The 27,583-nt window shown below is 37.5% G+C and overlaps 1 protein-coding gene across 1 annotated transcript in view; it reads right to left on the bottom strand.

The window, feature by feature from the left end:
* The window catches only part of LOC114654317 (sushi, von Willebrand factor type A, EGF and pentraxin domain-containing protein 1), a 328,570-nt gene extending 302,564 nt beyond the window's left edge, over positions 1-26,006 (bottom strand). The window contains 1 exon segment of the mRNA XM_028804783.2: positions 25,309-26,006. Coding sequence (XP_028660616.2) covers positions 25,309-25,818 — 510 coding nt within the window. The 5' untranslated portion in view covers positions 25,819-26,006.
* Between the last annotated feature and the right edge of the window lie 1,577 nt (positions 26,007-27,583).

Here is a 27,583-nt window from a genome sequence, read left to right as displayed (position 1 = left end):
AATGACGTATGACCATGCGATATGGAAATTACGTAAAAGTGGTAAACACAAACACGCCGATCTACCCCATGCAAGTGCGCCCTGCGTCGCCCTCTCCCAGCCCTCCTCTCTGGACTCCAGTGCTGAGCCGTCCGCCGCCAGGCGCGTTCTCACAGAGAAAACTGCCACATTGTAACTTTTTTTTAATTCGGCCTTTTCCCAGCCCTCCTCTCTGGACTTCAGCGCTGACCCATCCGCCACCAGGTGCGTTCTCCCAGAGAAAACTGCCACATTGTAACTTTTTTTTAATTCGCAGTACTTGATAGTAGAAGAGATGAACAAAACAGCTTTGCGTCTTTCTACTTTTAAACTGCACCAAGCTGTAAACAATGTGACGAGACCACCTTCAGCGGCGAGGGGTTGTAAGAACAAAGTGGACGCTGGGAGGCGCGGAATGCCTCTGGGTAAACAGCTTCGCAGTTTCGGGCAGTGTTCTCTCTTCTCGCACTGTTTGTCACACTTCAAGTGCCCCGTCGGCTCCTAGGATAGTGGAAATCTTTGCGAATAAGTGTAATCGGCGCTATTCAAGCGAGACTCTCTTGGTAAATTGCGGTGCACGGCTACTTACTGTCCCTTAAGATGAATTCGGGTCACTAAAACCCCACAACATTCAAGTTTGCTTTTGTGATCAATTCTTTTAATAAGATGGAGGGTTTACATCTAAAAAGATGTACCGATCTCTTCATGTTAATTATTTGACTTAGGAATTGTTTGGACCTTCTGCCCGTTAAGCACAGAAAGGCAGCGTTCACATTTCTCAGAATAATTTTTCTCTTAAATCACAGGCACATAGTGCAAGGTTGTCAAGCAAGTACTTTGCCCGAAACCACTACAGTAGTACTCAATGTATCTTTACTTCTTAAATGTTAATGTTTGACTGTTTAATAATTTATACGCTTCTTATACCTTCTTCACATTCTTTTATCAAAATGTTTTACTACTTAATATTTATATAATTCCTATGTTATTGTGAATGCTCTTTATTTGTTCAAAAATAACATTGGTAATTAACAAACTTATTTTATAAATACTACATTTTAGTTTTTTTCCCTTACACTCAGTGAGCGAAGCCACTGGGTAATCAACTAGTTCAAAATAAAGTGTTACTTAGGTCTTCATGATATTCTCAAGTGTATGCCACATTGAAAAGACAAATTGCAATTTAGATTGTGAATCGTGATGTTGTATGATTTTTTGTAACGATCGCCCATCCCTAATTTGACTAATCAAGTATTCAAATTTATGTAGGATTCATTAACCCTTTGGTAAGCTCCTTGGAAAGGGGTTGCGAGCTACCGGTAGCATGGGAGCGACGTGTTGGAGAGCCTTGCTCTACCTCATCTATACTAACAGTTACCTGACATGCTCAAGTAAGTAAAAAAAATAATAACTGACTGTATCACATTTTACTCTAATCCACTTTTATTTTCCTTGAAACACTTGTTAACTATATACACTTTGGTACACCGGTACCTGAGTTAAAATCCTACACCAGTCATTGAATTTGTGGATTTGCGTTTTTTTTTTCTGTGCACTTTATCAGTAATTTTAATTTGGCCTTTTGTGGGTGTACTGTATGTATGAGAGTGCCCTGTGGCAACTGGCAACTTGTCCAATGTTGCTTCCTGCCTTGCACCTAATGCTACCAGGATAGGCTCTGACTGCCAAAAAATATGTCTCTGTAAGGAAACTGAGCAGTTTAACAATTTAACAAACAGCATTTAAACTTTAACCTAGAGTATTTCAATAACCCACTAAAGTTCAGCTTTACTCAAAACTCAGTTGCACACATTCTTACATAAATTAAATGTACAGGGCATAATGCTCTTATTCTTTATTAGCTACATTGTCTTCCAATCTCTTCTTGTGTAAAATACAAAATTATTTTTGCCATCTTCTGCAAGAAGTTTAAAGTAGAATGGAATCAGAAGGTGGACCATACTTGTAATAACAAGCCCAGGTTGTAACTGAAAGGACAAGAATTAAATAAAGATTAGGACAGGATCATAGAAAAAGAATCTTAGTGGGAGCGTCAGTAACCAGAATATTTCACATTGCTTAAGTCAAAGATGTATATCAAAGACAAAGACCAGAAATTAATTTGTAACCCAAGATATCTTAACAAGAGTGTGGGTTTTTTGTTTGTTTTGATTCATCCACTAACTTGGACAGTTAGGAAGTATACAACACTGACCTTTACACCATTATGGTAAAGAAGTCACATATTGTACATTCCTGATCATCCTGCCTCACAACATTCTGGCACCCTTACATTACAAAAAGCAAACAACGACAATACTCATAAGAAAAAGAAAATGGTACCATGGGAAGATGTATATCGAATGCAATGTCATTCTAAATCAAAAAACTAAATCCAACCATTTAGTTCCTTGACTCTAAAACCTCTGAAACAACATCTCCTTTATTTTGAGATGACAAGACAAAGGCTGAAAAAATAGAAAGCAAAGTCCAAATCTTGACACCACCTTCAAAGTTTTGCATGGTCTAGCCCCTGCTTATCTAGTTGACCTCCTTTACCCTTTCAACACTCCACATGCACTGAGGTCCTCTGGCACTGGACTGCTAGTGGTTTCTGTGACCAAACTCTGTTTCTGAAGTGGCAGGTCATTCAGTGCTATGGTCCTTTGTGTTCAGCAGAAATTGTTTAGATAGATAGATAGATAGATAGATAGATAGATAGATAGATAGATAGATAGATAGATAGATAGATAGATAGATAGATAGATAGATAGATAGATAGATAGATAGATAGATAGATAGATAGATAGATAGATAGATAGATAGATAGATACTTTATTAATCCCAGGGGGAAATTCACATACTCCAGCAGCAAAAAATATTAAATTAAAGAGTAATAAAAAATGCAGGTAAAAAACAGACAATAACTTGAATAATGTTCAACGTTTACCCCCTCTGGTGGAATTGAAGAGTCGCATAGTTTGGGGGAGGAATGATCTTCTCAGTCTGTCAGTGGAGCAGGACAGTGCATGGGTGTCCAACTCCGATCCTGGAGGGCCGCAGTGACTGCAAGTTTTCATACAAATCATTTTCTTAATTAGAGACCTGTTTTTGCTGCTAATTAACTTCTTTTCCCTTCATTTTAATTGATCTGCTCATTTAAGACTCAAACCTCTTATTTGTTTATTTTATTTCTGAATTAACAACCAATTAATGATATACAAAATAAACCAACACATAACCAGCTAATCTGTGTCCATCACACAATATGTGAAAATAAAGAAAGGTGAAGGTCTCAGTAATGTTGATCAGCTCATGTTCAGAAAAGATCTTGATGATGCTTCCTGCTGTGGTTAAATAAAAAGCACCAGCAAGCCATGGAATTAAATAACAAGTTAAATTAACAAGAATCACCTTTGAATTAAGAAAATGGTTGGAGTGAAATTAGTTGGAGTTTGAGGCCCCCAACTTAGCTGGTCATCCGTTTTTTCACTTCACATCTCATGTTTATTTGTCTGCCATTTAAGGATAATAAGAAGCAATTCTGAGGAGTGTTAAATAACAAAGGCAATCAAAATGAAGGGAAAAGAAGTCAATTAATGGCCGAAATTGGTGAATGATTAAGAAAGTGGGAGGAAGAAAACCCTTCAGCCACTGTGGCCCTCCAAGGTTAGAGTTGGATAACCTTTGTTTAGTGCTATGAATAGACCAAGTTCAATGATGGAAAAAGCATTGTGGAAAGGTGGTTCTACATATAGTACTGTCTCAGAGTCACAAGATAGCAAAATAGCAACAACAGAAAACAAATTGTGAGAGAAACAACTGTAAACTTTTATTATTATTATTATTAATTCTCTTTGCTCCTGCAAGCACATAAAGCACCAACAGCTCTTCTCTAGCCCTCACAGTCTTGAGTAAGGTAGTAGATTTCATTCCCGGTCTTGCCCATCGCTTTAATTTCTTCCTCAACTGACTCCACCTCCTCCACTTCAAAAGTGAGATGCTCCCGGCATGATGCGTGCCACTTAGGAGAGAGCACGCTGATGACCAGAGCTCCTACTGAAATTGAAGCACCCAAGAAAAGACTGAAGAAGCCACTTGTTTAATTCTTAGTTAACCTGCTTTTTCATTTTGCTTTATTGGATGCATCATTGAGTGTCTGTTTTTGTTTAAATATTAATATTCTGTGTAAATATTAAAGGGGCAACCTGGTTGGTGACTCAAATCTTCCTCCGTGAACATTGTACTACCTCAACTGACAATAGTCAATGGGATAAAAAAGAACAGAACATAAATTGGCCCCCTACAAGCCTACAAGCATTAAGACATGAAAATATATATCATTTAGTTTTATGAGATGATTTATGTTCTGGGTTGCCTGGCAGGTTAGATGTATCCAGGGGACAAAAGGTGGCACCAGAAAGGGACAAGGTCCAGCAAGCAGGGCTCTACACTCTACAATGTAAACGATTTTGTCAGATGGTCCCTTGTGACTCTATGTGGAATTAAACAAGTTTGAGAATGATATGCTTAGCTACTAGAAAAAAAATCATGGGCATTTATAAGACAAGCATTTTACAGATAGTAATTTAGGTCACTGTCTACACAGGGTCTGTTCACTCTTTAGTGCTAGGTCTCTTCAGCTATTCTGAATTTTTGTCATTTCCGAAAAATGTTAGTTATTTACGGTAAGGAAGAAATAAGTTTCTGGATAAGGTAGTTGTTTTTACTAATTAAGGTTCCAGAGAGTGTCAACACACTGCATGCTGATGAGTACATGCAAGTAAGAATTTCATTGTTCTGTACACATGAGAATAATGAGTCTATAAACCTACTGTATATTGTGCTGACAGTTCAAAAGCCTGTTGTGCATATATGTGTAGGGCATAAACTATTAATAAGGGGATTAACAAACATTTCTTTTCAAAATTTCCCTCACAGACTTTAACTGAAAGTAAAGAAAATCACTTATGTGGAATATTGGTATACTCCAAGCTAGTATCACCTGAATGTCAAACCTCCTATGAACCTAAAGGAACCTAATAAGGAAGATGTAGTTGTGACTTAAAAAATAATGTTTTCAAAATCAAACATGCTCTTTGAGAACCGTTTGATATACTTTCTGCTCTGAAAAACATCTGTGCTCCTACACTCACACTATAAATCCATGGAAGAGTTTGTTATTTTCTTACAATTATGGCAGAAAAGTGAAATCAAGCCACAGAAAGACATCAGCCTAATACTTATGAAATTGCTGGAAGAGTTTAAAAAAACATTCAATTGTTCCACTGATCAGTTGTTACCATAACCAATAAACATTGATTTTAAAGAATACGACCATGTTAGAAATTTGAAAAACTAGGGTGTGGCAGAACTAAGAGTGAGGTACACATTAGTGGTGCTGGCTTATACAGATTTCCAAACTATTTTTGGCCTTTCAGAATGTGTACATGCTAAAAAATGCTCAGGCATAGATGGTCACAGCTGAGAAATGTCTCACAAGTCAAGAAGCTGGTTTACACCACAACATGAACTGTACTTGGAATTGCACCATAGCGAATTAGGTCAGGCAGAGAGATCCAAGAGTTTTCCCTGCAATATAATTATATTAATGTCAAAGAAGATTTATAGCAGACAGCAGTCACAGCAATAAAACTGCAGGCATTAGATCAGTTTTAAAAAAGGCTGTCTCAGAGAAGTAACAGATGGGTCATGTTGGCTCATAAAGACGAATGCAGTGCATGTGCCCAGTTTTTTACACTGCTTTGAAGGCATTCTCTGAAATTAGCACAACACGTCAAGCTACAACATTCTTTGCAGTGCAATCATTCTGTTTTTTGCTTGCAGTTCTTTTACTTTAATTCACAAATTGCAAGAATTTGTATTTTCAGATTTGAAATCAGTTTTTTTTTTAACCTGTATCCTCTTCTTCCAAAATGTGCTAAAGACTCACAGCAATGCTATTCAGGATGGCAATGTGAAACATAAGAGAAATGTAGATATGGGCTGTAGAGTCTGAATGTAGCAGCAGTCATGATGTAAGTAAACCTAGGCAGAGTTTAGAGATGTTTACAGATAAAAAATTAAGTCTAATACAATATTATCCACATTTTCTTCTCCAGATGAATTTAACTTTTTTTGATTGTAATATTATGTGCTTCAATCACAATTGCTTGGACCACAACATGATATCCTTCTGTGTTTCTGTTAATAGCACAAAGACCATTTTTAAACAAATCAAAATCCATAAATAATTCGCTCCAGATGGAAAATGACTGCATGTTTTAAAAAGCTGTATTGTCCATCTGCTTCAAAAAGAAAAAAAATTGGATTATTTCAATGAATATAGACCAGTGGCCCTCACACTCATTTTGATGAAATGATTTGAGAGACTGTTGCTAAAACACATTAAATGAAACATTTGAGAAAATCTGGACCCCCACCAATTTGCAGCATCATCAAGAACTTCAGGGCACTGCACAAGCAGCAGCCATCTACAGAAGCCATGTGTTCTCTTTGTTATCTTTTTTGGTTTTGAACTTATTTTACTAGCTACTAGTTTTGATTAATGTTAAGATTGCATCTGATATAGCCTCTTGCTTGTCACTGATAATTGCCACTAGAAACTGAATAAATGTATTTTAAATTTACCAATGATCTGTTGCAGTCACTGCAAACCCAAGTACAGTGGAACTTCGGTTCACGAACATCTCGGTACACGTACAAATCGGTTTACGACCAAAAAGTTTGCCAAACTTTTGCCTCGGTTCACAACCACACACTTGGTATACGAACAAGCCAGTTTCCCTTTCAGTTTGTACATGTTCAGTCTCACCCTGTGCATTTCCTGTACAGCGAGCAAGAGAGAGAGAGCGAGAGAGCGCGACACACACACACACACACAGGCAGCACGAGAGAGACGCACACACACAGGCAGTGCGAGAGAGAGAGCTGGACACATAAGGTAGGAAGGCAGTTAAAGAATGCATTGGGCTTGATTTTGTTTTCACTTCTGTATCCAGCGATCGGTTCATAGTGTGCATTGTTGCAGTGTTACTTTTCTTGGTGGTTTATTAAATTACGGATTTTTTCAAATGTTCATTTTTTCCCTGTGCTTAAAACTCATTAAAAAAAGAGTTTTTAGCCAGTGGTTGGTAGCGCTATAGCGCAAACTATTGCAGTGTTAGTTTTCTCTGTTGGTCAAGGTTTTCTCAGTGTTATTCAATGTTTTTACATTTAGTTTACTATTAAGCTATGCATTCTATGGTTTAATTAACTATATTTGTGTTTAGAAACTTAAAAAAATATATATATTTACATACAGTTCGTATGGTCTGGAATGGATTAATTGTATTTACATACAATCCTATGGGGGAAATTGCTTCGGTTCACGACCAAATCGGTTTACGACCAGAGTTTTGGAACGAATTATGGTCGTGAACTGAGGTTCCACTGTACTGGCTTGTCTCACCTGTCTAGCTGCACACTTGGGAGAAGTTACAGGGAGCACAAACAGCATCTGAAAGCTGTCTTACCTCTGCAACACCTAGAAATGCAAGAGACACTGTGGGGTGCACTGAATATCCACATAATCAAAAGCTAGCACTGTCATCTTGATCACCTGAGCAGCTCTTTTTCAGGAACTGTTAACCTGAACATTCAGAGGGCGAAGAGGTGGAACAGTAAAAGAATTCAAAACTGGTTTGCCATCCATTGTAATGATTGATGTTCAGACTGCTCTCAAATAAGATGTATGGACTGTTTGCTCTTATACAGTCATGGTGCATACATGTACTGTGCCATTTTGTGCATTACATAGAGGTGGTTGAAACCTGATATGCCTGACACTAACTAATTCATCTATTTTAAGGATAGATGAATTCCATCTTATTTGTGCAGACAGATGTCCCAGTGATGTGTGGAAAAAACGAAGGTGGAGGCCTGGTCATCTACAGTATGTGAATGAGTAATGGTGTAAAAGTAGAGCATATTACAGTTAAAACTAATATTTGTAATCCAGACAAGAAATGATGACTTTTGGAATTTGTCTATGTTATCTGCCAATAGAGACAACTTATGTCATCCTTATTAATTTTTCTATTCCTCCCTCTAAAAATGAGGACTCAGCAACAAAAATATTTTGCTCTGTTACCAACTAATGATGAATCATTCTAACCCTGCGGTTATAATATGTGGTGACTTCAACCATATGACTTTGGAAGGAACAACGAGAAGCATTGTAATGAGAAACATTGTATGTGGACTTGAGGAAATAACAAGCTGCACCTGCTCTATTCAAAAGTTAAAGATGCATTTAAATGTAAACCTATGCAACCTTTAGACATATCTGTCCACAATTTGATCTATCTAACTCCCAACTACAAGCCTGTTATTAGAGGGCAACCTGGAACCACCACGATAGTGAAGAAGTGCAGCCTGGAGACTGAAATGACTGAATGACATCTTCTGGGTATGATATTGAGGGACTGAGTCAGTGCATCACAGACTATTTTAACTTTTGTATGGACACTGCAAACAAGGAGCAATTGAGTATGAAAGAGCTAAAATGTCTCCTGAATCAGAGAAAAGAACATTCAAATCTGGTGACAATGCAACTCTAAAGGGAATACAGCGAGTGCTGAATAAAAAATGGATTGAGGTAGCTTACAGAGTTAAAGCAGAAAGCACACTTACTCATAAAAAAACATGAAAAATGTTTGGAATGGACTGGCATAATTACTGTACTTATGTAATCCAGGGCCTTAGGTTCCAGAGGGGAATGTGGACAAAGCTAATATCCGGAACTAGTGATGAAATAGATTTTCCATTTTTCCACCTCTATCTTCTTCCAATGGCCATCCATACTGCATCAACAACTCCAACCACTTCAGCTTCTTTAGTCAGTGATGAGTCCACCCCTGACCATCAGTATGGGCTGTCCATAACTGACGACCAAGTAAGGAGATAAATGTGGAGGCTACACACAGGAAAAAGCCACAGGACTGGATGGAGTCAGTCCTTGAGTTCTAAGGGCTGGACTGGTCTCATAATACAGAAGAAGTATATTAGAAAGGGCACAACAGTTCCTTTTTTTCTTAGGAAACCAAATTCCTTTAATGTGGGTAGTGACGTCCTTTATATGTTCTACAACTCTGTGATGGCCAGTGTGATTTTCTACAACCAGGACACCCTGGAGGTAGTAGTGAAGGAGAGAATGACAACAAATCTGATGGCCATTAAGAATAATGCTGTACATCATCTCGCTGATGCACAAGCATTAAGTTCTTTCAGCCAACAACTTACTGAACAGAAGCATGTGAAAAAAAACGCTATTGGGGTTCTTTCATACCTATGACAATACATTGTGGTGGACGGCTGGTGGTCCTGCCCAGCCGGGAAGCCAGGAAGGATTGGGAGAGGAACAATACCTCCCCTGGGCCACGAGAGGGTAGCCGCCTTGGTCTGCATGGGGGCCGTGGGAACAGAGCTTGGAAGCTCATCCCTGTTGGTGCCCGTGGTCACCACCAAGGGGCACCCAGACAATTATGGAACCCTGGATGGCAGCACTACAACCACACCAGGAAGTGTAGCCGGAAGAAGATCAGGAAGCACCTGGAGCAAAACCGGGTGATGTATAAAACAGGCCGCCTCACGCCATTTGGTGAGCCAGAGTCAGGAGGCAGAGGACAGAGCTTGTGACGGGAGGAGTAGAGGAAGCAGAAGGAAGTCCAAAGAGACTGAATTATTTGGTGATTGATGCACTGTGTGAATAGGTGCAGGAAGAATAAACGTGTGTGTTTTTGGGATATTCTGTGTTTGCCTGTTTGTGTCTGGGTCCAAATATTCTATAACATTTTTATAATGCCTCACTGTGATTGTGACTGCTCTTTTTATCTTTAGTTTTCTTTCTTTATAATAATTCTTATGTATTTGGCTGTTGTAATATTTATGTATTTTTTTATTTATTCTTAAATGTCCCGCTTGGAAGAAATAAAGTCCTATCTATCTATCTATCTATCTATCTATCTATCTATCTATCTATCTATCTATCTATCTATCTATCTATCTATCTGGTCCACAAAAGATGCCATCCATATTTTTATGCCGTCCAATTTTTGTTTTGTATAGCATCTTTAACATTCTACACACTAGAAAGCAATTCAAAATCACAAAATTAAAGTGCAAGGCAGGTTCCTTTAATTAAATTATTAATAAACAAACATGAAGAAAAGTGTACAAAGTTTCGGACACAGTTTCAGAACAAATAATATACTTAAAAATGATCCTATAGCAAGGGTCAAATGCAATTGTCAGAATAAGCCCTGTAAATACATTAAGCACAAAATAAAGTAAATAACAGGATTAATGTGCATAATGCAGGAAAGACAAGATTCAAGGACAGCCCTACAAAAATATACCCTTTAATGAAACCTCTTCTCTAATTTCAGCCATTGAGGAAATATTAATGTTTTAGCAAGGCCAATGTACTGTATGTAGTTGTTAACATGTAAAATGAAGATTAGTGTCCAAAATATATGGCTATTGGCTTGTTGTCACTCTCCCCAGTTTGAATCATCACCTAATGACCCATGTTTATTGCCTCTTTTGTCTGTCTTAAGGGAGACACAAAAACAGATTGACAGATAGTGGATGGAATCCCATTCATCACCATGATGACTTTGTGATCAAGATAACAGGCAAAAGGGAGTTGGGGAAGTCAAAATGGGCTGTACTCCAAAGGAGGTTGTTTGAGTTTAATTTGTTCAGGTTTGACCGCCTCTGTCACTGCTGTAAACATAGTTACATTAAGATTACTTTTATAAAGTCTTTAACTACTTGTTGAAAACACCGTAGCTGCATGTTATCATTCAAAGTTGTGTCATAGTTAAAACAGGGCATCTTTTACTGTCTTTTACTTTTATATCTTTTCCTTTTACTGTTTCTTTCCTAACTATAATATAAAGCTAAAATATTAGAAGAGTCACTGAAACAACATCCAGTAATGGACAAAGCTCAGTTATCAAACCTGAAAGAAAATAAATCTAAGCACTGTCACCCAAATCTGAATGAAAGGAAATCTTAGTATTGCTCAACTTTATTTGAGATTCTCTCTCTACATCATCCCTTCTTAAGTTCAAGCTTTGTTTATTATGAGAGAGGAATCTCAACAGTTTTATTCACTCCTGAAATAAAGCCCACCAAACTATGCAATATCAGGCTGTATGGAGAATGCTAACTCCATCCATCCTTTACACTGTTTACCAACAAAATGAGGACCACATATATTTTTCAAAAATAAATGCTACAGAATATAAGCCTTAATTCCTAAAATTCAGTGTATTTCCAAATGAATTCCAATTCTGATTTCCTTAATTAATTATCTACAAATTAGATGCAGGTTTCACCTAAACCCATTAAGTGTCTTACATCGCACACAGTTAAACGAAATTAAAGGAACAAACTGATTAAGGGAATTAACTAGCAGAATCATCCATTCATTATGTGAACCTTTTTCTTACATTACAGAGGAGTCAGAGCATGTTCTACAATTCAGGAGCTACACCGTGATGAAACGTCAGGTTATGCTCAAGCACATTCCTGCTAGGTCATCTTACCATTGGTATTCAGTTTAAGTGGTGGTGAAAAGAAGCAGAAGCCCCCTGAGAAAACCAAAGAAGGCCACAAGACGAAAACACAAACACAATGACACTTATCCCAGACTCATGTACTGTAGAGGATGAGGAGATGAACAATGTTTTGGTGGTCATTCAGCACCACATAGCTTATTTCCTATTGACTTAACCTTCAGAATATCATTCAGTTTAGCTTTGAAGATTCCTAAAATGGGGGATCTTTTACCTACATTGAGTTAGTTACTTGTTCCATCTAGTTCTACTCTTCTGTATGAAAAACAGGGTATTTATCTTTAACCAGCTTCCATCTGTAACCATACATTTTTGTTTAAGAATGGGTTTTAAAAATATTGCCTGATATGCACCTCCTTATTTCCTTTCTATCTTTAACGTTTTGATTATGTCTTCTCTTAATTGTTGTATACTGAACACAAAAAAACGAATCTCCTTAAAATTTCCCTCATTCTCATACTCCACAGTTTGAAAATTAATCTAGAAGGTGTTTGTGGAGTTTCCTTTGTCTTTTTTAGGTTGTTCTCATAATTCAGAGATCAAAACTATACACAGTACAGTATACCAAATGTGTCTTTTTATATCTTAAGCACACTCTCTATTGACATGAACTCCTACTAGTGTGTTATACCACCTAGCACTCTCTTAGCATTTTTAATTCCCTAAATGCTTTAATGGCCTGTGATGGACAGGTGCTTGGCTCAGGATTAGAGCCTCTCTCATACTCTAAGCTGGTGGGCCTCCACAACAGGGATTTGGACAAACGGGAACAGATAATGAATGAATGAATGAACCGATGAATATATACTGTTTAACTGTGAATGGGGTTGGCTCCACTCTAATGCTTTCTCGGGAGACATTCTGTCTAGTTTCAGGCTCCCTATCTTAATTATATTTAATATATATCTTTTTTCAATTTCCACTCCATTTGTGATTGGTTCCTGCCTTTCTGGTGAAGAAGCAGAGTTAGACTATGGCAGAGGTGGCAAAATCCAGTCCTGGAGTGCCGCAGTGTCTGCAGGTTTTCATTCTAACCCTTTTCCTAAACAGTGACCAGTTTTCACTGCTAATTAACTTCTTTTTCATTTTAATAGTCCTGTTTTTAAGGATCCAGTGCTCTGAATTAATTATTTTCTACATTAAATGACAGCCAAACAGAAATCCAATGTGAAACAAGTCAAAAGTTGACCAGCTAAATTGGGGCTTCAAACTCCAACTAATTTCACTCCAACCACTTTCTTAATGAGAAGCCAATTCTTGCTGTTAATTAAACTCGTTATTTAATTCTATTGCTTGTTGCTGCTCTCATTCTGACACAGCAGACATTTCTAAAACTGTTGATTTTCTGTTTTTTCTAAGAACAATGTCAAAATGTTTTGGGGACCTGAAAGATCAACCTTACTGAGACCTTCACCTTTCTTTATTTTCAGATATTGTGTGGTGGGCACGGGTGAGCTAGTCATGTGGCACCTTGTTTTGTGTCTCATTATTGTTTGGCAGCTATTTAAAGAAAAAGAAACAACTAAGGGACCTGAATCAAGTTAATTAAAATTAAGGCAAAAGAAGTTATTTAGCAGCAAAAACTAATGAAGAAGATGGTTAGAATGAAAACCTGCAGCCACTGCAGCACTCCTGGACTGGAGTTTGCCACCCCTGCACTATGGCTTTATGACTCTGAATGAGATTAAGTGGAGTTTAGAAAAGATGGCTAGATGACCATGTATGTAGCATTTCTTTATATTACATTTCTAATTTAATCTGCTACATACTGTGTAGATTTGCTTTCCTTCCACATCTAAATGCAGTGATCTTGCAGTGCCTTTTGTATCTACTAATACATTTAGTTTAGTGACATTTGCAGATTTAAACAGTTTATTAGTTACCTTTTGTTAGTTACCTATCATGGGGCCCACTCACACATACCCCCTCTCGGACTCAGGCCAACATGGAGTCGACAATCACCTTTACATGCAAGACTTTGGGGATGTAGGAGGAAAATGAAATTATCCAGAGGAAAACCATCTAGATAAGAAAGTATGTCAGGAGAATGTGAAAATTCTACACAGACAACAACTAGGCATGGAGTTTAAATACAAGATATTGGATCCATGAGGCAAAAGAACTGGGTTCAATCCAGTATCCATGCAGGTGGGGCAGTGGTAGTGCTGCTATATTGCAGTAAGGAGATTGTGGGTTCACTTCTCAGGTCCTCCCTGTGTGGAGAGTGCTTTGAACGATGAGAAAAGCACTGTATAAATCTAAAGAATTACTAGTAGTAGTAGTATATAGTCCTGTACAGGGAACTACAGTAATCCCTCGCTATATCGCGCTTCGCCTTTCACGGCTTCACTCCATCGCGGATTTTATATGTAAGCATATTTAAATATATATTGCGGATTTTTTGCTGGTTCGCGGATTTCTGCGGACAATGGGTCTTTTAATTTCTGGTACATGCTTCCTCAGTTGGTTTGCCCAGTTGATTTCATACATGGGACGCTATTGGCAGATGGCTGAGAAGCTACCCGGCTTACTTTTCTGTCTCTCTTGCGCTGACTTTCTCTGATCCTGACGTAGGGGGATTGAGCAGGGGGGCTGTTCGCACACCTAGACGATAAGGACGCTCGTCTAAAAATGCTGAAAGATTATCTTCACGTTGCTATCTTTTGTGCAGCTGCTTCCTGAAACGACATGCTGCACAGTGCTTCGCATACTTAAAAGCTCGAAGGGCACGTATTGATTTTTGATTGAAAAACAAACTCTGTCTCTCTGTCTCTCTCTCTCTCCCTGCTCCTGACGGAGGGGGTGTGAGCTGCCGCCTTCAACAGCTTTGTGCCGCGGTGCTTCGCATACTTAAAAGCAAACAGCCCTATTGATTTGTTTGCGTTCCTCTGTCTTTCTGACAGACTCTGCTCCTGACGCGCACTCCTTTGAAGAGGAAAATATGTTTGCATTCTTTTAATTGTGAGATAGAACTGTCATCTCTGTCTTGTCATGGAGCACAGTTTAAACTTTTGAAAAAGAGACAAATGTTTGTTTGCAGTGTTTGAATAACGTTCCTGTCTCTCTACAACCTCCTGTGTTTCTGCGCAAATCTGTGACCCAAGCATGACAATATAAAAATAACCATATAAACATATGGTTTCTACTTCGCGGATTTTCTTATTTCGCGGGTGGCTCTGGAGGGATTACTGTAGTTCATTATTAGTGCCTCTATCTCTCTCTCTCACACACACACACACACGCACACATGCACATACACATATTCTCAAGACAGTTTGGAGTTGATGACTAATTTACCATGTTTGGGGATATGGGAGGAAAGTCAGATTATCCAAAGGAAAACCCTCTGAATAATAGAAAGTATGGGGGGAATGTGAAAATTCCATGTAGGCAACAACCATGCATAGAATTTGATCCCAAGATGCTGAATCCCATGAGGCAACAGCACTAACCACTACACTATAATAACAAAATCCATGATTTTTGCTTTAATAAAATAAAAATCTACTTGATCTATATTATATGTTTAATAGGTTTGGCTCTTTATGTCCCTAACTTTTATTTAGTGAGGGTTTATTCAAAGGAGAAAAAGTTAAATGTGGCAGAAATGAAAATGTTGAGATGGATGTGTGGAGCTACAAAGAAAGACAGAATAAGAATTGAGACAATCAGAGGTACAACTAAAGTGGGATAAATATCTGAGAAAGTACAGGAAAGCAGGTTGGAGCGGTATGGACATGTGATGACAGACCATGAATATGTAGGCAAAAGAGTGATGGGAAAGGAAGTACAGGGGAAGAGAAAGTGAGGGAGGCCTAAGTGGTCGTGGATGAATAAAGTAAAGGAAGATCTGAAGGAAAAGGGTTTGACTAGGGTGGCGGTACAAAAGCAAACTGTCTGGAGAAGGCTGATGATGAACAAGAAGAAGAAGAAGAAGTAGTTACCTATGTATTATTCATTATCCTAGCTGAGGTTGACTCCAGCCTTTAGGCTGTTACAGTTAAGATTAAATTGATCTGCTTATTTACTGAATGTGATTATTTCAACACTGGGTTGAGGGAGCACAGTCAATCCTAGCATATTTGGACACAAGGTAGGAACAAACTCTCCATGGTGACTGGCTGAGTGGCTAAAAACTGGTTATGTGAATGGTGATGTTAGCAATGAAATGCAGCCAATAAATGTTTCATTCTCCAAAAATAATTAATGTACTTGGACATTTTGAAAGCAACCCTGTCTTTGCATATATTTAAAGTAGGTTGGGGGAAGGAGGAACAAATATTTTCCATTCATATTCAGGTAACAGTGAAACTACACTGTTAATACAGCAGCACAGAGTCCTGCCATATCAGCTCAGAGTAGTTTAGACAACGTCAGATAACACACAGGCAAGATGTAATATGGACACAAAAACAATAAAAGCTTGAAATCACACTTGACAACTGGAAAACGCAAGGACTGCATTGTCTTGACACTCAAGCTACTTGTAGTCATGAAATTAATATTATAATTTAAAAAATCAGTTTTTTTCTGTTTACCATAAATAAAACAAAATCAGCATTTTTAATCATAGATGTGTAGTGTTTTATAACATTTTACTTTAATCAACACATTTCCATAATATTTACATTGTCTGAAATCTTGCATATTTTAATCTGTCATATATTAGCAAAAGCTTAGACTTGAGAACTGGCATGGGTTTTGTTTGGCATATCACCAAAAAACTGACAGCATCAGCTACTAGTCTCAAAATAACACATTCCCGACAAACTCAAGTGATCTGAACCTTGTCTCTCGGAACCCTCTTTTGCAGTCTCTTTAACTTAAACAGATATTAAGTTTGATCATTTAATTGTGTTAGAATGCAAAAAATGATAGTAGCTTTCAGTTTTTACTTTATTAATTGTGGGCTGGAGACCTTTCTCTTCCACACATTCATCCTCTTTTTAGCCCGTTTCACTGTTTCTTTGACTTTTATGTGATGTATCAAGCACTTTTGTAAACCACTAGATATCAAGTGAACAAGAGGCAAATGCTGAAACCTTGTAGTTCAAGATCTTTATGCAAAGTGGCGAAGGGGATGGTTTAAAGAGTCATATCCATTAGGCAATATGTTAACACCAAACCAACACTAAGACAACTGTGTCATCTTTTTACAAGATAACATCAAAGGCCCTTCCAGGAAAACATAGATCAGCATTTTAATAATGCCCCTGAGAAATTGTAAAAGGCATTGATAAAATTGATACAACAGAATCCTTTCAGCTAATTACCCATAGATGCCGGAAACTAGGAGGCACCTTTTCACACAAAGCATCATGATAATCTGAAAAAAAGCTATGGAGTCATATGTCTGAAACAGAAGCATCTAGATGAAAATGGAAAAAACTTATCTATGAGCTAACCAATACAGTTTGATTGTCAAACTTTTTTATGTTCTTGGTCTTTAGGTCTTTTGCAGGAATGGGAGGCAGCCAAAGTTTAGCCAGCTTCTGGGTGGTCCTACTTGTCATTCTGAAGCCACAATTGATAATGGTCTAATGGGATCAGCTACCCTGTCTATGAGCAGGCCTATGAGTCTAACATCTTTTAGCAGTGAACAGACAAGGAGTATCCTCTGGAATGTGACATGTTTATATAAAAGGGGAAAACCAAGGAAATAAAAGACACTTAAGGGTGAGACCATTAGGAGAACCCATAAAGAAATTAACAAGAGATTGGACTAGTGACCTATGAGTTGCACGGTGCTGGCAAAAGCTAAATAAGGTGTCAATGATAGGAAGTTTTTACTAGGGGAGAAATTAGGGCACAGCTGGAATGATAATGGAGAGGAGGTGTGGAAAACACGTTTAACAGACGTTGTGTTGAGGAGTGAAGATAAACAAACCCAAGACATCTGAAGACAGAGATAGTTCCTGTTTTTTTTTAAATTGATTTGTTTAGACAGAAGGCTTCAATAAGGAAACCACATTATCCTTATTGGATAAATAGAGGCAACAACACCTGAAAAACATCCCGTTCATTTATAGTACCTGAAATCTCTGAACTCATTTCTAATCACTATGGATTTCCATCTGTTATGTTCTTCTTAATATTCTCAATATGAATGAAACTACTGCAGTAGGCAGAAGCTTTTAGCTATGTGGCATACAGAAACTGGACTGATTTGTTCATTCTAAGGATTCCCTGTCTGTCATTTAAATAAAGGATTTTTTAGGATAGCATATTCTGGTTAAAGGAGCTTGCAATACTATTCATAAGTCTTTTTAATAAGTGTGGCAATCTTTGATACTGGTTATTTGCTAATTCTCTTCCTCTTCACAGTGTTCCGACCTTGGAACTGAATTTAGGAATGACTGGCTACAAACCCAAGGCCAATCCATCATCTTATTATGACAACATTATCATCAGCATTTGAGTGATCCATAGCTCATTATGGAATGCTGGGACTGTATGATCAGTTGGCCATAGTAAGATGGAATCTGTTGGGACTGGAATTTAGTTTTTCTCTTCTTCATTGATGGCTAGGCCTAGCTCAATATATATCTATATTTTCAGTATACAGTACTTATAAATATTAAGGTGCTTTAAGAAAGTTTAAAAAAGTTTAAAAATGATGTCATTAGCGTTATCAAAAGGATTCACATGAGAAGACATTAGGATAGGACATTTCTACCAGGAATTGTTTTCTTCAGTGAATACCTGAAGTTGCAAGACTACACTCTTAAATGGAGCCCCACAGACATTCTGTTATTTGGAAAATGACCCAGAACATGACACTAAAAGAGAAAAAGAGAGAGTAAGAAAGTGAAAGAACCACAGGCAACAACCTGTGAGAGCAGTATGATTCTGAATCATCTCTCAACATGCAAGAAAAAGGAACAGAGCTTAAAAATATAACAAGAGTAACACTGTCCTACAGGAAGTATGCTCTGTGTTTACTTGATGCAATATTCTTATTGTTTAGGAAATGTGCAGAAGCAATTAAAAAGGCGAATAAAATGTAAGGTTAAATTGAAAAAAGTGATTAATATACTGTAAATCAGGAGACATTATACTCAAACTGTATATTGTATTATTCCAGCAAACATCAATCACAAAGCAGGAATGATTCCTGGACAGGGCGGCAGCCCATTGTACAATGAACACACACATACACACACCAGGGCCACAACCTGCATGTCTTTGGACTGTGGCAACTGGTTTGAAAAACAGATGGATGGATGGATGGATGGATGGATGGATATTATATTAGTGCAGCATTATGTGCACTTCTGGTCACCATATTTCAAAAAAGACGTTGCAGTAATAGAAGCAGTGCAGAAGAGAGTAACCAAATGGACCTTGAACTGAAAGATTTGTCCTAATCTGACAGACTAAAGATATTTTAGTTTTTAAGTAGAATGAGACCTAATCCAGGTATTCAAATTTGCATAGAAATCAATAAAATTAGTCTTTAACTAGGTTGATTTGCCCCCTACTCGCTTTGCTTGCCAAGCCCGGAGGAAGGCACCAATCACCCACTATATGACGGCTGAGCAGCTCAAAGGGCATTGAGACCCCCTTTCGTTAAAGAAAGCAATTGTATTTGAATAATGGGTATATAGAAGAGTATGCTGGGTGCGGGAGGGAGACGGTTTGGTCCTTAGTTATTATAGATAGATAGATGTATTTCACTACAACTGTCTATTTTAAATACCCATGAATAATAAAACATAGTAAAAAGTAGAAGTAAAATAATAATAAAAAGTAAATAAAGAATTTAATTACATTAACACATTGTCAAGAAATAAATTGAAAGGATACAAAGGATCACAAAAATGAAAAATATTCCTTTGATGTAAATTATAGAAATACATATAAATGATCAACACGATCATTGCCATTCCCTTCCCTTTTTGCACACGTAGCACTTGTTTGCATGCTACTGCTATACATGTATTTAAATGAGCTAGAAGTACAAGTTTCCAATATTAAAGTTTACAGCAAACTCAGAAAACTTTCTATGATGAGTGGCGTAATGTTCTGTGCTGACAACCGTAAAATTAAGAATGCAGAGTTCAGACACAGGTAATGAACCAAATTTTTCTGCTAACTCGTCCTCAGTAATTAGTAGAGTGTACTCTGGCAAATTAAGAAACAGGCAGAGATTTGATGCATTTTGACAACTCACCACTTTCTTTGCTTGCTACATGAAATCACATGGTTGGCGGCTCTAATGTGTGACTTTAAACTGTTGCCTTGATTCACTAAAAAAGAAATGCACCTTATACTATGTAACCAATTCATTTCCATCCATGGGACTGCTGCTTACTTTAGCTACTGGCCAGGTTTCATGCCAAACAAACAGCAAGCCAAATGTCTTGGGGTGTGAACAAACTGTATACAGAAAGACAAGCCAGAGAAAATTTGCTTGAAAAACTTTGCAGAACGTTTCTGCCCAGATGTTACATGTGGTATAATTAGCTAAACCCATTTAAGAAGTGTGTGAATTTGTTCAAGACATATATGCATAAATGCCAGAGCAGAAAAAAAGGCATTTAATAAAACCAAGAATTGTTTTCAGTCTTCGAATGGGCATTATATATTTGAACTGACATCAAAGCTGCCATAGCAAAAAGTAAAATGTTAGTTTAAGCAGAGTCAATTACAGATTACATGATTTGAAGGAAAGCAACTGCAAGAGGAAGGACATGACTAGAAGATGAGAGACACAGAGATGGTTGAACTAATGAGTCATTAGCCGCCACTTAAGTAAATCTGGATTTGTAGGTGGCAAGCACTTCTCCTAGTAATAAACAAGATTTACGGGGAATTTCAAAAATGTAACCAAAAGAAGCTCCAATTTAAACAATGCCTACAAAAATAATCCATCATGACTTTGCCAGCTCTGTTTGAACACTCTATAGTGTGAAAGGACTGAGGTACAGCAGGGGTGTCCATTCCTGATGCTGCTTTCTTTCCCTGTAAATGGGTGGGCATCCTTGTTATTAAGTGAACTTCTAATTTAGTTTGATGGTTCACCCTGACTCTCTGCCTGAAGGCTTATTAATTAAATGATAGTCCATCCATCCATCCATTATCCAACCCGCTGAATCCAAGTACAGGGTCACGGGGGTCTGCTGGAGCCAATCCCAGCCAACACAGGGCACAAAGCAGGAACCAATCCCGGGCAGGGTGCCAACCCACCACAGTTAAATGATAGTAGGACTATAAATTTCCAATGAAATTCAGAAAGATACTTTACAATTTATTCCATTTTTTTACATTTTTTGTTAACTCAAAATCATTAGCTTATTGTAACATTTGAATGTATTAATATTTATTTTTCTTAATCAACCAGCAATTAATATTGAGAAACAAAAATAAAAACTGAGCCAACCTTAAATTAGCTAACACTTACACTTGAGCATGTCTTCATGATTAAACATCAATTAATCTGTCCATTTTTTGAATCCACTTAATCCTGACCTATGCCATGGTTGCTACCTGGCAATGGGTTCAAGGCTGAAATCAAGTCTGTGTGGACTGATGTTGTATCATGCCTTTATCCACACACACACTTTCACTCACACTGGCCAGTTTACAGTTGTCAATTAACCATCTTAGGATGGGCTAGGAAAGCTGGAGTAACTCATTAAATCTCTCCTTAAGTAAAATATTTTTTAAAAGTTAGTAGCTTGTGAATGAATTCTCTCCAATCTAAAGAAGAAGCAAAATGCTGATGAGCAACAAAATTTAAGACTGCAGAATAATAACAGGAAAAACAGATTAGACTGAAATGAAACACTCACTGACCACAAGTAGGGCTGCACATTCAGTGTCTGCAATGTGGTGGACGGCTGGGATGGATTGGCGTCTTCTCTTGGATGGACCCTGTTCCCTTGTCTAGCCAGGAGGCCAGCTCAGTGAGTAAACAGAGGCAGAATGTGCCCTGTGTCAGCCAGGGAGAGTGGACATGCAATGTCAACATGGATGGACTGGCATCCCTACAGGATTTGACAAAAGATCCTTGCCCGGCTGGGAGTCAGATTGTTTGATGGACATGGGAAAGCAGCCTTCCAACACTGTATACACATCCAGTGCAATGGGTGGCAGCATCCCTGGGCTTCAGTACCCATTCTGAAACTCGTAGTGCATAGTGGGAGTTGTAGTCCCATGGGGAAGTCCTGCTGGGATCAATGAATTCCGCCAAGTAATGCTACAGGAAATGGCTTTTGCTACTTGGTGGGGCTTCCATCTGCTTATTCTCTGTGAAGAGTTCTGACATTGGAAGTACCCCCGGGTCCTGCATCAAAGGAGCAGCCTCACATTCATTCAGTGACTTGGAGCTGGGAGTAGAGGATGGACAAATCTCACCTGGGAGGAGTGGAGGAGGTGGAAATAAAAGAAGAAGAAGGGAAAGAGAGGGAGAGAGAATGAAGAATTGTGTTGTATTTTTGAAACTCTGGAAAAAGAAGCCTTTTGTAAGGAATTTGGTTGAAAAAAGCTTTTACTTGTACCTGGGACTTGTTTCTATGTGGTTGTGCCTGGGGTTCAGGGTGCTAAGATGTCCCCTACAGCTTGATGTCTCTCATCTATAATTTGATCCCATTTTATTCATTATAGAGTGATTGAAAGCCAACAGCTTACCCAGCATCTTTGGATACAATGCTGGGGCATTCCAGTGAAACTCCATCACTAGGCACAGTTTTTGAATCCCTCATACTTGCTTAGAGAAACTTAGAAATGTCAGTTAACATAATATGCAAACTGAAAGAGACCAGTTTACAACAAGACACATACTGTACATCTCATTTATAGCAAGATACAGACAAAATTAAAAATGTTCATCTTGGGGTGACCAGTCCATAACAACACACACTTATGCAGACCCTTATGTTTATTCATGTGACATTACTGATGCCAACTGAATCAATATGCACATCTCTGGGATACCAAAGCATTGAGGACACATTTATCTCAGGTAAGCCAAATTATGGATAGTGATAAGTCTAACATTAAGATCTTTGAGAGACAAGTTAGGCACAGGATACACTCATCTCACGCAATGTTACAGATGCCATTTAACTCTAAAGGCACATTTTGGGAGACTCATCTATAACAGGGCACACATGTGTAAACTCCAATACTCTTTCAAACTAACATGTAGATGCTAATTAACCTAATATACACATCTCTGCAGAGACCAGACACACCTACCTAATTTAAACCATGATATAGATGCCAAATAACCTGACATGTACATCTTTGGAAGACGAGTCTATAACAGGGTGTAGCCTGACACTCATCTAAATATTCCATATAAATCTACATGGCTTTGATCAGCTTAGTCACTAACCGACAGACAAGAAATTCTTGGCTATTTGAAGACAATCTAAGAAGAAAGGGTTTTCGGTGATAGAGCAACCCAATGGCCCCAAAAGCAAGAAAAAGGCAGCATCTCCAAAAAGTTACAAATCTTAGAATACCACAATGAAGTTCCTCATTTCATAGTCAGAAAGGATGACCTTGGTGTCAGTTGATGGTGGTTACAGAATAGTGCAGATTCTAGTATAACTGACGTCAAGTCAGCAGCATCCTGAATCAAGTCTGGTCTGTGTATTTTTTTTTCCACTGGATTTTATTTATGTTACTTATACAAAGATATGTGTAGAATAATAACTATTAATATAAGTGATATCAAAAACAGTTAAGATTATTACAATAGAATCATCCTAAAAAAATATTTCCCCACATTGCTCTTTAAATGTTTAGATATTCAAACAGTTCAGTCTTTACTACTATCCATTTCTTACATATTAAGATATGCATTTATTTTATATTAATTTATGTCTTGAAGCATAACAAACTCTTTTGATTTCCTTTGAATGTTTCATTGTTATCTTCTGTACAGCATTCTCTAATTTAAAATGATTACATAAATAAGGAATCAGAACCGTCGTCATCACTATCTGTCCTGCTTTGTTGTTTTTTAGTTCACACGTCTGATTTGCTCCTGCACTATTATTTAGCTGGGAGTTTAAAGGTACCACTCCAAGTCAAAAGCATGTCATTAGTAATCTGCTAATTTATCTGTTCCTATATCTTCTTCTTGTTATTCGTCTTCGTCTTTCGGCTGCTCACGTTAGGGGTCGCCATAGCGATTCATCTATATTTATTAACATAATACCTGCATTATGCATTCCATGAGATAAACCATATGGACAGAATGAAAGCTTTAACTATTACTTCTACTATAATAAAGGCACCAATTAACTTAATAAGCACATCTCTGGGGCACCAAACAAGACCACTGCAGAACAAATTCCCCTCACTCATACCATATTATGGATACTGATAAATCTAACAGTAGATTAGATTAAATTAGATTACATTAGGTCAAATGAGATCAGATTAGATTAGATTAGATAAACTTTATTAATCCTAAAGGGAAAATCAAAACGTGGGCATCCACTGGAAACTAAACCATCACAAGGCACATTAACATCATTCTAGAGGCCAATTACGTTAACATTTGGAGAAAATGAGAAGTTAAGTAAAATGACACCTTTTATTGACTAACTTAAAAGATTATAATATGCAAGCTTTTGAGGCAACTCAGGCCCCTTCTTTGTTACATCTTACATGAAGAAGTGGCCTGAGTTTCCTTGAAAGCTTGCATATTGTAATCTTTTAAATTAGCCAATAAAAGGTGTCATTTTGCTTGACTTCTCATTACATCCATAATGGATAACACAGAATAATACCCTAGTACCACTTGGAGAAAACAAATTCAAATAAATAGAGAAAGAGAGGGGGTGTCTAAACTGTACCAGGCAATGATGGTGCTGTGAGTTCAAACTAGGTCCATGAATCTGTGATGCATCAGGACTAACCACAGTATCACTATATACAGCAAGAATACTAAAAAATAAATTATAAAAAATATCTAATTTTTAATGCATTCTTTTAAATCGCCTGCAGCAATTTGGCAAGTTTGAAAGCATATTGTGTATGGTGGAAATTTTCCCCAGCAACCCATAGAAAACAAAAGTGAGTGAAAAGTAGGATGGATGGAAGATTAAAATTTAATAGTAAACATCAATGGCTGCACCAGTTTATATGGAGATGTAGTCAATAAAAAGTCAGAATGTGAAATGATTATCTGAGGAATTCTATTGACAGTCACCTGCTTGATCTCTGGTTACCAAAGGAGCAGTAGCTGGGCACCCAAATATTTAGTCTTCTAAACTTGTGCACCCAGTTCAAGGTACAGACAGAGTGAGATGGTTTTTCAATCGATTATTTTACTTCCTAATTATTTGTTAAAATAATAAAAACTAAATAATAAAGATTGAAATGGGTGGTATATAAAACGTTTAGTGCAAACATACTAGAAGAATACATCTTTTTATAATATGAATTTAAATCACCTTTAAAGTTAAGGTTTTAAACAGATCATATCATATAATGATTGATTTTAAAAAATGAGAGCAATATGACATCCTTTCGTATTTTATACATACAGCATTTTCTGCTCCATTTAAAAGAAATACACAGCCTAACTGTGCGCCCTAATGAAACAGATAAGAAATCAGGAACAATAATGACATACAGTATATATATATATATCGGTAATAAGTTATTAAATAATCGGGCTTACTGCGGCTTGCTGGAAAGCTCCTTTCGTGTAGGTCCCTCCTCCTTTGTAGCTGATAGCCGGTATCTCATGATTTAAAAGCGAGCATTTGTGCTGGTGTGAATGGGAAGATGAGATGTAGTCCACTCTAGGCAGGACGTGGTTCTTTGATGAGAAAGTCACTATGGCCACGCGGGTGGCCGATGGGAGCACAGGAAAGTCAGACAGGAGCTTCTTGACAAATTTCAACTCATTGTTAAAGTTGACATTACCCACACTGGAGGATTCGTCCACCAAAAACACCAAGTCCAGACTGTGGCTTTTCTCCCTCAGCTTCCTTACATTGCGTTTGAAAATGAGCCCGAGCCGCTCCACTTTGCTTTCTGTGCTCTCCTGTGCTTTCCTCGGCTCGCTCAACTGAAAAGAATGAGACAGATTCAGGTAGGGATATTTATTGAATGAAAACTGGTAGAACGGCAGCCAGCAGCCTACTAAGGGAATGCAGGAACAAAGCGCCACGAATAAGCGCCACATCCTAATTCAATTGAACAACAGAAATGCTAAAAGCACGTGCCGCCCTCCGCTAGCTCTTTCATTCAGTTCACCTCCTGACTTTTTAAGCAAAGTTTCTTCTGAGGTGCAAACTGATTCTGTTCTTTCAGATGACAGAAAAGTAGACCCCCGCCCCCCTGCACCACCTCACTCAAAGCACACTGTGTGCATCTGGCTAAGACAAAAAATGCTTTTTTTACACCCTTTCAAAGCCATTTTAAATGTCTCAAGAGTAAGGGGGCAGTCACTGCGATTTTTTTTTTTGCTCCGTCTCTCATGTTTGGCTTGGTGAGATTCCATGTCACCAGAGCTCCACGCCTGTCAGGCTGTCGACATTCCCAAAGAAAACATCAGCGCCATGTGCCTGATTGATCCCATATGTCTGGCATGAGGTTCTACTGACATCTACACAGCAAGCCAGATACCATAAGTGCCATTGCTAATTAGAAACACTTTGTACACCAAACAAAAGGCTAACTGCTTAAATTGATGCTACAGTTTGGCAGCGTACTGTTTTCAGCAAGTATTCAATTACACAGTTCAACAACTAGCGAGAGAAATCAATAGATAGATAGATAGATAGATAGATAGATAGATAGATAGATAGATAGATAGATAGATAGATAGATAGATAGATAGATAGATAGATAGATAGATAGATAGATTTCAAGGCACTATATAAAGGTAGATAGTTAAAAGACACTATATACAGTAAAGATACTGTAGATAGATAGATAGATAGATAGATAGATAGATAGATAGATAGATAGATAGATAGATAGATAGATAGATAGATAGATAGATTTCAAGGCACTATATAAAGGTAGATAGTTAAAAGACACTATATACAGTAAAGATACTGTAGATAGATAGATAGATAGATAGATAGATAGATAGATAGATAGATAGATAGATAGATAGATAGATAGATAGTTAAAGGGCACTGTATAAAGGAAGATAGTTAAAAGACAGCATATACAGTAAAGAAAGATAATTTAAAGGCATTATACTGTATAAAGGTAGATAGTTAAAAGACACTATATACAGTACAGAATCTACGATAGATAGATAGATAGATAGATAGATAGATAGATAGATAGATAGATAGATAGATAGATTACAAGGCACTATATAAAGGTAGATAGTTAAAAGACACTATATACAGTAAAGATACTGTAGATAGATAGATAGATAGATAGATAGATAGATAGATAGATAGATAGATAGATAGATAGAAGGTGCTATATAAAGGCATATTGATAGTTAAAGGGCACTATATAAAGGAAGATAGTTAAAAGACAGCATATACAGTAAAGAAAGATAATTTAAAGGCATTATACTGTATAAAGATAGATAGTTAAAAGACACTATACAGTACAGAATCTACGATAGATAGATAGATAGATAGATAGATAGATAGATAGATAGATAGATAGATAGATAGATAGATAGATAGATAGATAGATAGATAGATAGATAGATAAAAGACACTATATATAGTAAAGAAAGAAAGACAGATCATTAAAAGGCACAATATAAAGGTAGACAGATACTTAAAAGACTCTATATTCAGTAAGGATAGATAGTGTCAAACACACCCAAGTAGTGGACAACTACAAGGCTCTTATAATAAGGGCAATACTACTCCTGAGTGTGAGAGGGCACTGTCAGTAATACCTTCTCCTCTTTAACCTCCAAGACAGACCAATCTGCTGTCACATTCTCTGCATTTGGACAGAAAGTCTTG

The sequence above is a fragment of the Erpetoichthys calabaricus genome, chromosome 7 (genome assembly GCF_900747795.2).
Source record: "Erpetoichthys calabaricus chromosome 7, fErpCal1.3, whole genome shotgun sequence".
Classification (NCBI taxonomy): domain Eukaryota; kingdom Metazoa; phylum Chordata; class Cladistia; order Polypteriformes; family Polypteridae; genus Erpetoichthys; species Erpetoichthys calabaricus.
The sequence above is the reverse complement of the archived record's forward strand: the minus strand, read 5'-3'. Positions and strand labels throughout refer to the sequence as shown.